Consider the following 16,588-nt stretch of genomic DNA (forward strand, 5'->3'; position numbering starts at 1 on the left):
GAAAGCAAGTTCATAATCATTTAGAAACAACAATACTAATAATGTTTTACCTCAGGAACAGTTAAAAAAACAATATTTTGTGGAATAACCATGATTTTTAATCCCATGCGTCTTGGCTGCTTTCCACCAGTCTTTCACACTGCTTTTGGGTGGTCTTATGCCACTCCTGGTGCAAGAATGTAAGCAGTTCTTTGTTTGATGGCTTGTGACTATCCATCTTCCTCTTGATTACATTCCAGAGGTTTTCAATGGGGTTCAGGTCTGGAGATCAGGCTGGCCATGACAGGGTTTTGATATGGTGGTCCCTCATCCATACATTGGTTGACCTAGCTGTATGGCATGGTGCATTGTCCTGCTGGAAAAAACAGTCCTCAGAGTTAGGGAACATTGCCTGAGCAGAAGGAAGCCACTGTTTTTCCAGGATAACCTTGTATGCGGCTTGATTCATATGTCCTTCATAAACATTAATCTGCCCAATTCCAACCTTGCTGAAGCGTCCCCAGATCATCACCGATCCTCCACCAAATTTCTGTGGGTGCACGACACTGTGGCTTGTACACCTCTCCAGGTCTCCATCTAACCATTAGACAACCAGGTGTTGGGCAAAGCTGAAAATTAGGTAAAAAAAATTCAACAAAATCTTTGCTAAGGACATATGAATCAAGTTGCATAAAAGGTTACCCTGGAAAAACAGTTGCTTCCTTCTGCTCAGGCAATGTTCCCCAACATCTGCATGATTGAAAATTTGGATAAAATTTTGTTGGTCGCTCCAGCTTTCTCGGAAACAGATTTAACAAAAACAAACCAAAATGGTGAAATTATTTTTTTTTTTTTTATTGGATTTGTCCCTTATAGAAAAGTGCTGTCTGCCGCAGCTGCCTGGAGGGGCTGGAACAGACTTGTGGTGTTTTGGATGTGAAAGAATTAAGAATCAAAAATAGCATAGGTGATATACGGGTGCTAATCACACGATGACACGAGGGGAGAAATGGATCTTTGTTACTCGGTCCTGTACGTACACATGGTAATTAGTTGTTGATTTCCTGCAGTGTACAGCGACAAGTCACGGGATAAGTCCCTGCTCAACGCTGACAAACAGCACGGCCTCCCCGAGCACTGCCAGTCCCTGCTCCACGCTGAACAGCTGCACCAGTAAAACTGCCCCAAACAGAACCAGTCCCAGCGGAACCATCAGCAGCCCCAGCTCCACACTGGAGAGCAAAGACAGCGGCATCATCGGTAAGACAGGCCACCGCTCCATACTTTCATTGCTTGTTTTTTTATTTGTGTTTTGTTTGTATTTTTATAGATTTTTGTTACATTTTATTACTACCTTGTAGCATCGATTTGGAAGTTCTCCTAAAAGAAAAAAAAAAAGCTGCTTGATATATTTATATTTATTAAAATTTTCTTACAATAACCTGCAAAATATTGGACCAGTGTTTCAAAATTGGTACCTGGGATATTTAAACCGCATTTTACTATCTTATTGGATGGGCTGAACGTCTTGGAAGGTTTGGATCGTGCACCGTTGACTGGATTTGTTGGGGTCTCCGTCTATTTTTACTATGGTGACTCCCCTTCTGCTGTTATCCTGGGCACACACATGATGATAGGCTTGTCTTTTTTGCTGTAGATCATTGCTTCCTAGTAGGAGGGAGACACGCGACAAGGGGCCCCTGTGCAGAACAACATACGTGCCCCTATGTTTGCAACTTAAATTGAATTTTGATGCGCTTAGGATGCAAATAAAATCCTAAAACTTTCACCTTGTGTCTCAGTAACTATTCAAATTTAATATGGGGGACCACCTGTGCTCAATCATAGAGCCCAAACGTGGCTGAAAAATCCCAATGGTATGGGACAGACATTTGCTTCCCCATATAATTATTTTTTGGGGGATAGTGGGACTTAAATCCGTATTTACTAATACGAGACGTATTCAGCATCTGTAGATCGTACAACTCTAATAGCAGCGTGTAGTGGGTGGATAACCAAACCCGAAGCGCTATTGGGTCTAATCAATGGCTGCATATCTCGGAGTTATGGAACAAGACATCTTTGTGGACTTCTTAAAAAATTATATATGGTTTATCCAGTTACACTGGATATCCTTCACTAAACACAGTCTCCCATTGTTCTTTACATTTACAGTCTGTTCACCCGGTCATCTCTGGAAAATGCCAATTATTTCTGCAGTTTACAGATGGCATTCACTGTATTATCCTGCCGGGACCATGGGGTCTTCGTATGTAGGTGTTCTTAATGGGGGAATGTAAAAAATAATCATAACAGAAAGAACATTTTTGATTCTTTGAAAATCCATGCGTCATTGATTCGTATATGGCCTCGGGCAGCCCGTCGCTTTTGTTCACTGGTTGCTTTCACTTTAAATAGGAAATTTGTGTACTTGTTCTAATGTATTATTCTATCCCATGTCCTCCATCAATCTATTAGGCATTCATGTACAGGCCCCAGCATGCCGATGTGCTCTCATGGCTTGTCAGTGGGTCCTGGAGAGTACTCTAGATCTAGTTTGATTCTCGCCAGCATGGTGGTGCCTGCTGAGCCCCCTCACCGTCGTTCTTGCTCCCTTCTCGGCCCCCCTCGTCAGTCGTCTCGCTCCCCCCTTCGCCGGTCATCTCGCTCCCCCCTTCGCCGGTCGTCTCGCTCCCTGCTTGGCCCCCTTCGCCGGTCGTCTCGCTCCCTGCTTGGCCCCCCTCGTCGGTCGTCTCGCTCCCTGCTTGGCCCCCCTCGTCGGTCGTCTCGCTCCCTGCTTGGCCCCCCTCGTCGGTCGTCTCGCTCCCTGCTTGGCCCCCCTCGTCGGTCGTCTCGCTCCCTGCTTGGCCCCCCTCGTCGGTCGTCTCGCTCCCTGCTTGGCCCCCCTCGTCGGTCGTCTCGCTCCCTGCTTGGCCCCCCTCGTCGGTCGTCTCGCTCCCTGCTTGGCCCCCCTCGTCGGTCGTCTCGCTCCCTGCTTGGCCCCCCTCGTCGGTCGTCTCGCTCCCTGCTTGGCCCCCCTCGTCGGTCGTCTCGCTCCCTGCTTGGCCCCCCTCGTCGGTCGTCTCGCTCCCTGCTTGGCCCCCCTCGTCGGTCGTCTCGCTCCCTGCTTGGCCCCCCTCGTCGGTCGTCTCGCTCCCTGCTTGGCCCCCCTCGTCGGTCGTCTCGCTCCCTGCTTGGCCCCCCTCGTCGGTCGTCTCGCTCCCTGCTTGGCCCCCCTCGTCGGTCGTCTCGCTCCCTGCTTGGCCCCCCTCGTCGGTCGTCTCGCTCCCTGCTTGGCCCCCCTCGTCGGTCGTCTCGCTCCCTGCTTGGCCCCCCTCGTCGGTCGTCTCGCTCCCTGCTTGGCCCCCTTCGCCGGTCGTCTCGCTCCCTGCTTGGCCCCCTTCGCCGGTCGTCTCGCTCCCTGCTGGGCTCCATCACCGGCATTTTTGCTCCCTGCTGGGCTCCCTCGCCGGCATTCTTGCTCCCTGCTTGGCCCCCTCGCCGGCGTTCTTTCTCCCTGCTGGGCTCCCCTCGACCGTCTTGCCCCTGCCAGACCCCCTCGTCAATGGAGTAATGCAGTTTTTACTAAGTACAGTACAGAAAGATACCCCAAAACACAAGAGGCAATGTTATGGATTTGGCTCCACGTCCTCTCGTTATGAATACATTATGCTGGTATGTAAATTGCACTGGGAGCCTCGGTGGTAGCCGGCCACTGTACTTAATAACTATACTGAGAACAAGTTTCCATTTGATTTTAAAAGCCAATTATCACCTCTATATTCTTATAGCTTATCTGTAATTATTGCTGGTAGTGAATAAAATGTGCAAAAGCAAATAACCGCGGCGTGGACCCCCTGAGAGCTGCGAAACATTCCTACAACTAAATTTATGGCTCCAGAAACAAGACCCCTCTTTTCTTCCAGGCAGTGAACAGGTCACAAAAATACATCTGACCTCCATAAATGACGGGGCCCTGCTCTTTTGTGATATTGCGGTGCAATAATTCGCCCCTAAAACCCATGAATCGGGACCAGAACATTTTGCACATAAAATCCGTGTGCTGCTTTTGACAAAGCCAGGATATAGAGCACAGGGGATTATCCGGCCAGACTGACTAAATTGAAGATTATGTTTGGGGGATTTGGCTCATGTAAGCAGTATATTAGAAGCATAAAAAAAAAAAATTGAGACATAAAAGCCGTTCTGTGCAAAAAGCAGGAAAGGTGCAAACATAGAGGGATACATTGTGAAGATGGGGCTTTAAGAACGTGGTTATGTTGCAATAGTGACTTTCCATTGCTGGTTAATGTCCATGATATATAAAGTATGTAACGGAGCTATAAAAATGATGTTATATCTTAGAAAGTTTTGCAATTTCTCTGGAATTTCCCGTATCCTCAATCACCTTGGAAATATTTTCCCTAGGCGGTATTCACACTTCTGTATGAACGGACCATGTAAGGACCATATATCTTCTAGCACAAACCCAGACTGGTACATAGAAAAAGAAAAGGAGCGATAGTTTAAAGAGGACCCCTCACTAACATGGTTCTCTCCAAATGCATGTCATCCGCTCTGGCCGGACGACTGGATGTTACAGCTGTTAATTTATAATGGATTGAAATAAAAAAATAATGTATAAAATAAATGTTTTGGGTCCTGAAAACCCTTCTAAATAGATTTTTAGACCTGATGAGGCTGGTGCATTTACTTTCAAAATCCAGGTCTATGTAATCCTTTTGGAAACATTTTAAAACCTTTAAAATGCTCATTTTAAATTTTAGCATTTCTACTGCCATTCTAACATGGATTTCAGAGTAAGTACACCAGCCTCCTCAGGTCTAAGATCTGTTTAATGCCCTATACCGTTTTTATATTGTGAAATCTGATGACCGATCCGCTTTAATAGACCCTCTGAGCTGCAAGGTAAAGGATTCGATGATTGTAGAGTATAGATATATGTAAAAGCCGCTATCGGCACATATTAATTAGGACGGGAGTTGCATACTTTTGCAAACACAAGTAATTGGAATAAATCCACTGGTCAATCATGCATGGTTATTGCCACATTATAAAAGGGGATAAGATTGTCTGTCTGGTGGAGCAGAGGATTGGGCATGTGGATATCACCATGCTTGCTATGATGAGGGGCAGCGGAGAGCCCCTTATAAAAATGCGACTCTAGTCAGATCAAAGTCCTAGTAATCCTCCTTGCATCTCTATGGGAGCCCTATAATTACTCCATCATTGTATTACCTTGACAGATCTCTCGCTCACATTTGCATTAGGCAAACTTTGTTTTTCAGTTCCATTAGGCTAGTTTCACACTTGCGTTGAACAGCATCCGTTGCATTGCGTTGTGTGACGGATGCACCAAATGCGTTGCATATAGTGGCACAACGGATGCTACGGATCGTACAAAATAACGCGATTTGTTAGGTTTTTTTTTTCCTTGACTTTATACATCTGGGCATGCGCAGTTGTGTTAAGAAGGTTGCGTTAACTGAATCCGTCACATGACGGATTCTAACGGAATCCTCCACCATAGGCGTCCATTATGAAAACCAACGAACGCCGACAAAATTCTGCAGGTTGCATTTTTTTACACTCCGCCAAGCGCAGAAAAACGCTACATGCAGCATTCCATCTGCCAGGCGAATACAACGCAGCGTCAGCTGACGGATGCAACACAAGGCCATCCGTTGCCATCTGTAGCCAATAGAAGTCTATGAGGAATAAAACGGTTTCCTGCAACGGTTACCGTAATTCCTCAAGGCGGTGGATAGCAACGGATGCTGTTCAACGCAAGAGTGAAAGTAGCCTTATTGGCGCATAATATGAAAATCCAATCTGGGAACGGATCGGTTATATGATGAGCATCAATGGCACCTGCATGACCCTATTGATTATAATGGCGTTCATCTGATTAACACTATAGTGGATTCGCCAATGTCTCATATTGCACTATCTCTGGCACTGACTGAAAAGGGCCCCTGTGCAAGAACAATTTATGGGCACTTTGCAGCTGAAAAGCTCATCAAAAAGCACAATTCCACCAACTTTGGAGGCAGAAATGGGGCCCCTGTGCGACTATACAGGCTGCACCAATGATATGTCAGCCCCTGTTCTCCGGGCTTTTAAAGGGGTATTTGCAAATTTGGAAGTTATTCCCTAACTATGGGATAATTTCCTGATTGTTGGGAGTATGACCTCTGGGACCCCCACCGATCCTGAGAACCAGGGCACCAGAGAGCTCCGTGTGGCTGGATGAGATCATGCGCACTGCTGTTCCATTTATTGCCGGAGATTATTATCATAGCGCCATTTAATCAATGATGCTGTACAAGTGAAAAGGTTTATACGTAAAAACAAGTACAACAATCATGAACAGTACAAAACAGACTGGTACAGGAGGAGAGAGGACCCTTCCTACGAGGGTTCACAGTCTACAGGGGATGGGTGAGGATATAGAGGGTGATGGTAGAGCTGGTCGTGCGGTGGTCTAGTGAACTGAGAGTTACTGCAGGTTATAGGCTTGTCTGAAGACTTGGGTCTTTGGGTTTCTTTTGAAGGTTTCCACGGTAGGCGAGGTTCTGATATGTTGGGGTAGAGCGTTCCAGAGTATGGTGTAGACATGGGAGAAATCTTGTATGCAATTGTGGGAAGAGGAGATAACATGAGAGTAGAGTAGGAGATCTTGTGAGGATCGGAGGTTGTGTGCAGGTAGGTACCGGTAGACTAGGTCACAGATGTATGGAGGAGACAGGTTGCAGGTAGCTTTGGATGTCATGGTTAGGGTTATGAACTGGAGTCTTTGGGCAATTGGGAGGTAGTGGAGTGCACTTTTATAAGAATGACTGGAACGTCGGTGCACAGTCAACCTCCCAAAGGGATCTTTAGAGCCCAAGTTCTCAGGATTGTAGCGAGCCAAGCAGTAATACCCCCCAGCGATGGATAGGAGATAACTTCCAAACTTGAAAATACGCTTTTACATTCTTGTTTTGCTCTGTGTCTTTACAAATGTCAATTCCCAAAAATCAGACTTCGTAGCATGTACTTACTAAGATGTAAGAGCACATCCATTTCATCCCGGAAGACAAGGGGCTCCTTGTTGGAGAGAGAAGGTCTCTTCACTCCGATAGTCCCGGGCTTCTTGTCTGTAGTCCAAATAGCTTTGACCCTAGTCCTTTCTATCTCTCTTTGCCAAGCCGGAGCCATATTCTTATCCATCGCATTGTACAACGAGTCCGGCGAGATATATTGGGTACAGACAGTACACTGGTACAAACGAGAGTGGTACCGCCGTCTACTAGAAAATAAAGGTGCAGAATTAACCGGCTTTTTGTCGCTGTTGTGGGCCCTGTTCAGACTGGGATCGTGCTCTCTGGTAGGATTTCCATAGTTATACCCCTGGCTGTATTGTCGGAGTATATTTTACTTGACGTGATGAATGGGAGTACGCTCATTGATCTTGCTCCATACAAGTGCTGAAAATGAAGCAAGATTTGCACCTTGCAAATAAGAGAGAGGTTTAGAGGAGCGAGTCATCTGGGTGTAAACACCGTATATATTGTATACTTATTGCATTAGCCTGAAGGCTGCCCTGACAGCCTCCCTTGTATCGTGAGCGTGCGTGTAACAGCCACTGCCTTCATTTTATGTATTTACATTCCTCCGGTCGTCTCGCTGTGGAGGAGTCGGATCTCAATGAGTTTCTGGAGAATGTTTCTGTAAAGTAGTAGTTTTATCTCTAGATCCATTTCCTCGGATGTTAGGTATTATAGGCGCTGCAGCCCTGCGCGTGGCACGTCTGCATCCAGCAGCGCCAACTCTTCAATTTTGGCTTTTTGGGATATAGTCTTGATGATGTTTGTCCATCTATTTCAGCAACGATCACAAGTTCTTCGGAGAACGACGACCGCAGCGGTTCCAGCCTGGAATGGAGCAAAGATGGCAGCCTGAGGACCGGCGGGCATCCGGGGATCATCCTTGAGCGGAGGACAGATAATTGCTCGCCTGTAGTGGAGGAGGAAACTGGGGGAGCAGTGGACAATTTACCAAAAACGGAGCCATCAACTGGAGAAGGACCGGTCTCCTACATGCAGAATTCCAGCTCTTTAGTTATGCAACGACCAAACTCCGTGGCAGGTAAATGCGAAGTCTTTTATGGAGGGGTTTATTGTTTGGGTGGATTATTGTGTTTTTATAGAAGCATTTTTCCTTACTTGTGCTTTTTCTATCCTACATGATGATAATTTAGCAATACAGGTTAAGATAAAGTCCCATTGGTTGGCTCCTCCGAGTTCAGCCACTTATTGCCTATCTAGCCAATGGATTGGCAATACTCTTAAGGTGGACGAAACTTCTTTATCCAAGAGTCAAATCTATTTATTCTTTGGGAATATCTGTTTTGACCACCTTGTGTATTGCCAATCCATTGGATAGATAGGCGATGAAAGGATGAACTCTGGGTGTCCAACCAACTTGACTTTAAAGGGATTTTCCAGTTTTAGGAGAACCTCTTTGCCTCTTGTTCGCCATATCTGTTAAGAAGAAGTCTTAATTGTCTGTGATGATACTTAAAGGTGGTCATATTTCTCTTGAGATACAGCGCCACCCTGGTTTTTTAGGTTGTCTGATACTGCAGCTCAGCCACATTCACGTTTTTATTCAATGAATCTCTACATCAATGTTATTTTGTACTTTAAGATATTCTATTTCCAAAATATTGGAGTTGTCAACTACTCATGATATTGATGACCTATCCTAACTTTGGGGGTGTGATACCCGGCATCCCTACCGATCAGCCGTTCACAGTGATGCATAGTATAGCGCCATCGTCTGTTTAGTGGCCACGGCTGGGTACTGCACATCCACTTCTATTTGAATGAATAGGAATGGATCTGTAGGTCCCTGCTGCAGCCACTTTGCAGTTAGCAGAGCTGGGCCATGGAGCTCCGCAGCTGATATGGATAGGGTAAAACGTAAAAATTTGTGAATAACCTTTGCAAAAATGGTCAAATCAAGGAAACTTCACACAGATATCTTTTTAAGAATGGTATCAAAAGATATCCTCAAGGCCAATGTGACTCATCTTTCCAGCACCTGCTACTTTTTATATATCTTTTATACAGCTTTGAGGAGATTCACTCTCCCATACATGAGAAAGCAGGAACATTTCATATGAACATGTATGTTTCATGCCAAGACCCAGTCCTTTGTGGTTCTTTCTCTCGGGGGAGCCGTTCTTTCTCTCGGGGGAGCCGTTCTTTCTCTCGGGGGAGCCGTTCTTTCTCTCGGGGGAGCCGTTCTTTCTCTCGGGGGAGCCGTTCTTTCTCTCGGGGGAGCCGTTCTTTCTCTCGGGGGAGCCGTTCTTTCTCTCGGGGGAGCCGTTCTTTCTCTCGGGGGGGGGAGCCGTTCTTTCTCTCGGGGGGGGAAGACGCTCTTTCTCTCGGGGGGGGAAGACGCTCTTTCTCTCGGGGGGGGAAGACGCTCTTTCTCTCGGGGGGGAAGACGCTCTTTCTCTCGGGGGGGGAAGACGCTCTTTCTCTCGGGGGGGGGGGGACGCTCTTTCTCTCGGGGGGGGGAGACACTCTTTCTGGGGAGACGCTCCTTCTCTAGGGGGAGCCGTTCTTTCTCTCGGGGGAGCCGTTCTTTCTCTCGGGGGAGCCGCTCTTTCTCTCGGGGGAGCCGCTCTTTCTCTCGGGGGAGCCGCTCTTTCTCTCGGGGGAGCCGTTCTTTCTCTCGGGGGAGCCGTTCTTTCTCTCGGGGGAGCCGTTCTTTCTCTCGGGGGAGCCGTTCTTTCTCTCGGGGGGGAAGACGCTCTTTCTCTCGGGGGGGAAGACGCTCTTTCTCTCGGGGGGGAAGACGCTCTTTCTCTCGGGGGGGGGGGAGACGCTCTTTCTCTCGGGGGGGGGAGACGCTCTTTCTCTCGGGGGGGGGAGACGCTCTTTCTCTCGGGGGGGGAGACACTCTTTCTGGGGAGACGCTCTTTCTCTTGGGGGGAGGAGACGCTCTTTCTTTTGGGGGGGGAGACGCTCTTTCTTGGGGGGTGGAGAGACGCTCTTTCTCTTGGGGGGGGGGGAGACGCTCTTTCTCTTGGGGGGGAGACGCTCTTTCTCTTGGGGGGGAGACGCTCTTTCTCTTGGGGGGGGGAGACGCTCTTTCTTTTGGGGGGGGAGACGCTCTTTCTTTTGGGGGGGGGAGACGCTCTTTCTGGGGAGACGCTCTTTCTCTTGGGGGGGAGGAGACGCTCTTTCTTTTGGGGGGGGAGACGCTCTTTCTTGGGGGGTGGAGAGACGCTCTTTCTCTTGGGGGGGGGGGGAGACGCTCTTTCTCTTGGGGGGGAGACGCTCTTTCTCTTGGGGGGGAGACGCTCTTTCTCTTGGGGGGGGGAGACGCTCTTTCTTTTGGGGGGGGAGACGCTCTTTCTTTTGGGGGGGGGAGACGCTCTTTCTCTCGGGGGGGGGAGACGCTCTTTCTCTCAGGGAGGGAGACACTCTTTCTGGGGAGGAGACGCTCTTTCTCTTGGGGGGGGGTAGACGCTCCTTCCCGAGGAGCCGCTCTCTCGGATAAGATGTGAAAAGGACCTCTTTTCTCCTCTATGCCCATTTTAAACAAGGAGCGGGTGTCCAGAAGTCCGGTTTGATTTGTCCTCTAGTATCGTTATGGAACATGATCTCACTCTGAAAAAAATGAATAGTGGACATTTCTAGATCTTACTTTTTCCCCGATTTTCTTCCATTTGAATAAATGAACGAACATCTCCAGTTCACGGCGCATGAAATATGCCCAGAATAATTCTTCATTTAGCAGCGAGGGATTTTTATCTCCGTTTTTCTCGTAAACGATAATTGAAGCTTCTTCAGGATGATCTGAGATAATGCATCCTACAAGGAATTGGCATTTCACGCCGTCTGCGTTCTGAAATGTAATGACAGGAGGGGTTGAGGGAGGGAACCGAGGAGCGGAATTTTGTCTTATTGCCCAGTTTTTAATTTTAACACTGCTACGCGGTTGCAGAGAAGAAGTTCACATCTTGAATGTCCTAATTGTCCCGCATTCCTCCAGGATGAGCCGGCATCGCTGGGATTCGGTGTCTCTCCGGGGAGGGGACGGGAGGATGAGAATTGAGTAGGTGTGTGTCAGCCGCTGTTTGTTTTCTTTTCTTAAGTTGCTGACATATGGAACAGCAGATCTCGTCGCTCCGGTACTTGGGCGGCTTGTAGAAAGGGGAGAGATGACTGAGGCGTTCTGGTATGGCGGAGATAGGATGTGGCGACTTCCTCTATTGTGTTGCCTCACGTGTCGACGGATTTAGATGTTAGGCCTGAAAAAGAATACAAAGCGTGACAATTGCAGCATGTTCACACGTTCTGCTGGTATCGACATTAAAAATCCCAATCATGGAGATGGCTCTTAGGAATAATCTACTACAACAGGAGCGACATAAAGCATACGCAGCTTTTATAAGAGCGTCATATCTCCGTACCTTGTCCTCATCACTCCTGACCACTATGTCCCGACTCTCGAAATTCTTTAGGTTGCAAATATCACAAGGGCCATAGTGACCCCAGTGCCGCTAGAAAATGTTTAAAAAAAAAAATGCTTTCTACTCAAACTTTTTAAGTTCATGTTGATCCTTTAGCTTCGCTCATGCATTGTTACCTAAAATACTTGTCCAATAGTACCATTTCTACACAACAGCATAAACTACAGTGGAAGCTCGGATTACGAGTAACCTGGTGTGTGAGTATTTCACTATAAGGGCAAAGCTTGTGGAAAATTGTAACTCGGTTTATGAGCAATGATTTGCCGTACGAGCAAATACTCACTACACACCAGTTCCCTACTTTCACCGCGCTCTGACCCCCTCTTGCAGTCCGCACAAACACACACACATATTATGCTCACCTATTATATAATATGATATATTCTCCTCCGTTCCCTCGGCGGCCTCTTCCCTGGTTCTTGCAGTCCTCAGGTATGTGGATCCGGTGACAATCGCAGCCGATGCAGGAGCTGCCGCTGTCAGTGCTTCCCAAAGGCAGGGCGCTGACCAATCGGAGGCAAGCGGCTCATGCCTTTGACGTCAGCGCCCTGGCCAATCAAAGGCAAGCTGCTCATGCCTATGACGTCAGCGTGCTGGCCAATCAGAGGCAAGCTGCTTATAACCTTGACGTCAGCGACCTGGCCAATCAGAGACAAGCTGCTCATGCCCTTGACATCAGCGTGCTGGCCAATTAGAGGCAAGCTGCTCATGTCAATGACGTTAGCTGCTGAAGCGCTGACAGCGGCAGCATCGGTCGCGATGGTTACCAAATCCACATGCCTGCGGACTGTAAAAACCACGGAAGAGGCCGCCAAGGGAACGGAGGATAGTTGTGTGTGCGTGTGTGCGTGCGTGCGATGGCACAATAGGGGACCAGGATGGGACATCACTACAAGTTGTGGAACGAATTGTCTGAGTTTCAATTATTTCCTATGGGAAATGTTGCGTTACTATACCAGTAACTTGGTTTACAAGCACACTCCCAGAACGAATTGTTCTCGTAAACCAAGGTTTCATTGTGTTTCCCAGTGGTGCTAAACATAAAAAGTGAAGCTGAAAATGCAACACAAACATATAAAGGGCACTATGCCGAAAAGGCCATTTTGACTTCTGAGCCACCACTGTAGAAGTATTTACCGGAAGTGCACGAATAGGGAAGAGCAGCCATAAAACCAGGTTCTCTTGCTCTTTGACATTCTGTAAGGATTCCCGTGGTCCAGGATATATGACATCCTCCACATCCCCCAAGATTTATAGAGAAATGGTTGGGAAGAAAGCTGGACTTTCTCTATGGTGGGTTCACGCTCTGACCCCAAAAATAATGCAGTAATTGATACAGTTAGGTCCAGAAATATTTGGACAGTGACACAATTTTCGCGAGTTGGGCTCTGCATGCCACCACATTGGATTTGAAATGAAACCTCTACAACAGAATTCAAGTGCAGATTGTAACGTTTAATTTGAAGGTTTGAACAAAAGTATCTGATAGAAATTGTAGGAATTGTACACATTTCTTTACAAACACTCCACATTTTAGGAGGTCAAAAGTAATTGGACAAATAAACCAAACCCAAACAAAATGTTTTTATTTTCAATATTTTGTTGCGAATCCTTTGGAGGCAATCACTGCCTTAAGTCTGGAACCCATGGACATCACCAAACGCTGGGTTTCCTCCTTCTTAATGCTTTGCCAGGCCTTTACAGCCGCAGCCTTCAGATCTTGCTTGTTTGTGGGTCTTTCCGTCTTAAGTCTGGATTTGAGCAAGTGAAATGCATGCTCAATTGGGTTAAGATCTGGTGATTGACTTGGCCATTGCAGAATGTTCCACTTTTTTGCACTCATGAACTCCTGGGTAGCTTTGGCTGTATGCTTGGGGTCATTGTCCATCTGTACTATGAAGCGCCGTCCGATCAACTTTGCGGCATTTGGCTGAATCTGGGCTGAAAGTATATCCCGGTACACTTCAGAATTCATCCGGCTACTCTTGTCTGCTGTTATGTCATCAATAAACACAAGTGACCCAGTGCCATTGAAAGCCATGCCATCACGTTGCCTCCACCATGTTTTACAGAGGATGTGGTGTGCCTTGGATCATGTGCCGTTCCCTTCTTCTCCAAACTTTTTTCTTCCCATCATTCTGGTACAGGTTGATCTTTGTCTCATCTGTCCATAGAATACTTTTCCAAAACTGAGCTGGCTTCATGAGGTGTTTTTCAGCAAAGTTAACTCTGGCCTGTCTATTTTTGGAATTGATGAATGGTTTGCATCGAGATGTGAACCCTTTGTATTTACTTTCATGGAGTCTTCTCTTTACTGTTGACTTAGAGACAGATACACCTACTTCACTGAGAGTGTTCTGGACTTCAGTTGATGTTGTGAACGGGTTCTTCTTCACCAAAGAAAGTATGCGGCGATCATCCACCACTGTTGTCATCCGTGGACGCCCAGGCCTTTTTGAGTTCCCAAGCTCACCAGTCAATTCCTTTTTTCTCAGAATGTACCCGACTGTTGATTTTGCTACTCCAAGCATGTCTGCTATCTCTCTGATGGATTTTTTCTTTTTTTTCAGCCTCAGGATGTTCTGCTTCACCTCAATTGAGAGTTCCTTAGACCGCATGTTGTCTGGTCACAGCAACAGCTTCCAAATGCAAAACCACACACCTGTAATCAACCCCAGACCTTTTAACTACTTCATTGATTACAGGTTAACGAGGGAGACGCCTTCAGAGTTAATTGCAGCCCTTAGAGTCCCTTGTCCAATTACTTTTGGTCCCTTGAAAAAGAGGAGGCTATGCATTACAGAGCTATGATTCCTAAACCCTTTCTCCGATTTGGATGTGAAAACTCTCATATTGCAGCTGGGAGTGTGCACTTTCAGCCCATATTATATATATAATTGTATTTCTGAACATGTTTTTGTAAACAGCTAAAATAACAAAACTTGTGTCACTGTCCAAATATTTCTGGACCTAACTGTATGTCATAAACGGGTTTTTCTATGACTGACTGACCATGGCGGGGTTCACACCACTAGGAATGGAGACTGCAAATTTTGGATCTATCACTTGTTCTCTCTTTGAGATGGGCGCAGTTGTACACTTCATTAGATTCAGAGCGTACAGACCTGTTGTCTGGTCAAATTCTGCTTAAAGAGATTCTGCCACCAGATTTTTGTTCCCCCATCTGAGAGCAGCATAATGTAGAGACAGAGACCCTGATTATAGCGATGTCACTTGCTGAGCTGTTTGCTGTGATTTTGATAAAATCAATAATTTCTCTGCTGCAGATCTAGCAGTTATACAGAGCTCATGAATATGCTGGACTACCTGCAGCATGCCAAATAGTTCTGTAATGATAATCTCCTGCTGATTAAACAGTGATTTTATCAAAACTACACTAAGCAGCCCAATAAGTGACACATCGCTGGAATCAGGATCTCTGTTCCTACATAGTACTGGTCTCAGATTAAGTGGCAAAAACCTGGTGACAGATTCCCTTTAAACAGCCCCAGTGAAAACCACTGCACCCCCTTACTCTGACTGCTTTAGGCATTGGCAGCAAAAAATCTGGTGGAACAATATCGAAACCCGCACCTTGTCGGTCAGTAAGCCTCTCTTAAGCCCCACGCTTGTTTTTTTTGTTATTACGGTACATATTATAAAAGTTTAAATGGTATAAAAAAAAATAATCAAAGCCTCCTACCATTGCTAGTTAAAGGGAAAATCTGCCGCCTTAAAGGGCTGTTTTGTTTTTTGTTTTCTTAAAGGTCACATTTGTATCTAATTTATTAAATGAAACCACAAAAACATCCTAGATTCCAGAATATCTTCCATAATATCAGATGGTGTAGCACCTCCCTGGTACCACAGGTGAAGTTTTGCTAAAAAAAGGTGGCGAGATGCCTAGATAGATTGATAGCTGCCGTTTTTAGATTATTGCATGAAGTGTATTTTTGGCGTATACACACTGCCCTTGGTGCATCTATAGACACCTGTCCATTGTAAAGCAGCCCGGGAATGTATATGAATGTCGTGCACGCAGCGCTGATTTCCATAGATGAGATCTCGCATTCCTTACTACTGATGAATGTGATAAGATGGCTTAAAGTGACATCAATTTAATTCTGCCCTTAAGATATTCGAGTCATGGGAAACTTTAAGGTCAAATAGCATCTGCATACACCAGTGCTCTCACTCCGCCGGATCCTGGCTAATCCTTGGAAACTTTTTTTTCTTTCTCTACATTTTTTCTAGTTTTTATTGTTCTTTCCTTCTTTTTGGATCCATGCCTGTGTTTGGCTTAAAACAATTCTGCATCGATGACTTCGTGTGTGATTCCAGCCTTGGAAAAGTCTTATAGGCTGAAGCTCTACTTTTATTTTTGCTGGTCTTCCCAAGGATCTTCTAAATTCATCGAACACAAGAACTAATTCGGTCATTGTTGGCTTTAGTCCATTACTAGCCTGATTGTACTCCAGTTTGCTTGGGAGGCATGGGTCCTCGTTTCACCGGTGGTAGTGGCTGCAGCTAAAAATTGTGTCCATTACATTGGAATCACTGAGTGTTATCGAAGTCAACATCTTCCAAGATGACCTTATAACCGTCCGTGTTCGGTTGTCGGATTTGTACAATGTTTTGGTCATTCCTGTTGCAACATGAGACTTAAGGCCGCTTTACACGCTGCGATCTCGCTAGCGTGGGTACCCGTCCCCATCGTTTGTGCGTCACGGGCGAATCGCTGCCTGTGGCGCACAAAATCACTGGGACCCGTCACATGGACTTACCTGCTTAGCACGTCGCTGTGACCGTCGAACTGCCTCTTTTCCAAGGGGGCGGTTCGTGCAGCAACACAGCGGTGTCACTAAGCGGCCACCCAATCGAAGCGGAGTGGTGGAGATGAGCGGGACGTAACATCCCGCCCACCTCCTTCCTTTCGCATTGCCGGCGGCCACAGGTAAGGAGATGTTCATCGTTCCTGCGGTGTCACACATAGCTATGTGTGCTGCCACAGGAACGACGAACAACATCGTACCTGCAGCAGCGATTTTTGGGAAT

At 46.6% G+C, this 16,588-nt stretch overlaps 1 protein-coding gene across 3 annotated transcripts in view; it reads left to right on the forward strand.

Annotated features, from left to right (window-relative positions):
* The window catches only part of TANC1 (tetratricopeptide repeat, ankyrin repeat and coiled-coil containing 1), a 133,348-nt gene that overhangs the window by 9,666 nt on the left and 107,094 nt on the right, over positions 1 to 16,588 (forward strand). For all 3 annotated transcript variants that reach the window (XM_075317251.1, XM_075317250.1, XM_075317253.1), the window contains 2 exons: positions 1,050 to 1,239; positions 7,870 to 8,130. In XM_075317251.1, coding sequence (XP_075173366.1) covers positions 1,050 to 1,239; positions 7,870 to 8,130 — 451 coding nt within the window. The remainder of the gene's footprint in view (positions 1 to 1,049; positions 1,240 to 7,869; positions 8,131 to 16,588) is intronic.

Source organism: Anomaloglossus baeobatrachus, chromosome 7, assembly GCF_048569485.1.
Source record: "Anomaloglossus baeobatrachus isolate aAnoBae1 chromosome 7, aAnoBae1.hap1, whole genome shotgun sequence".
In the NCBI taxonomy this organism is placed as follows: domain Eukaryota; kingdom Metazoa; phylum Chordata; class Amphibia; order Anura; family Aromobatidae; genus Anomaloglossus; species Anomaloglossus baeobatrachus.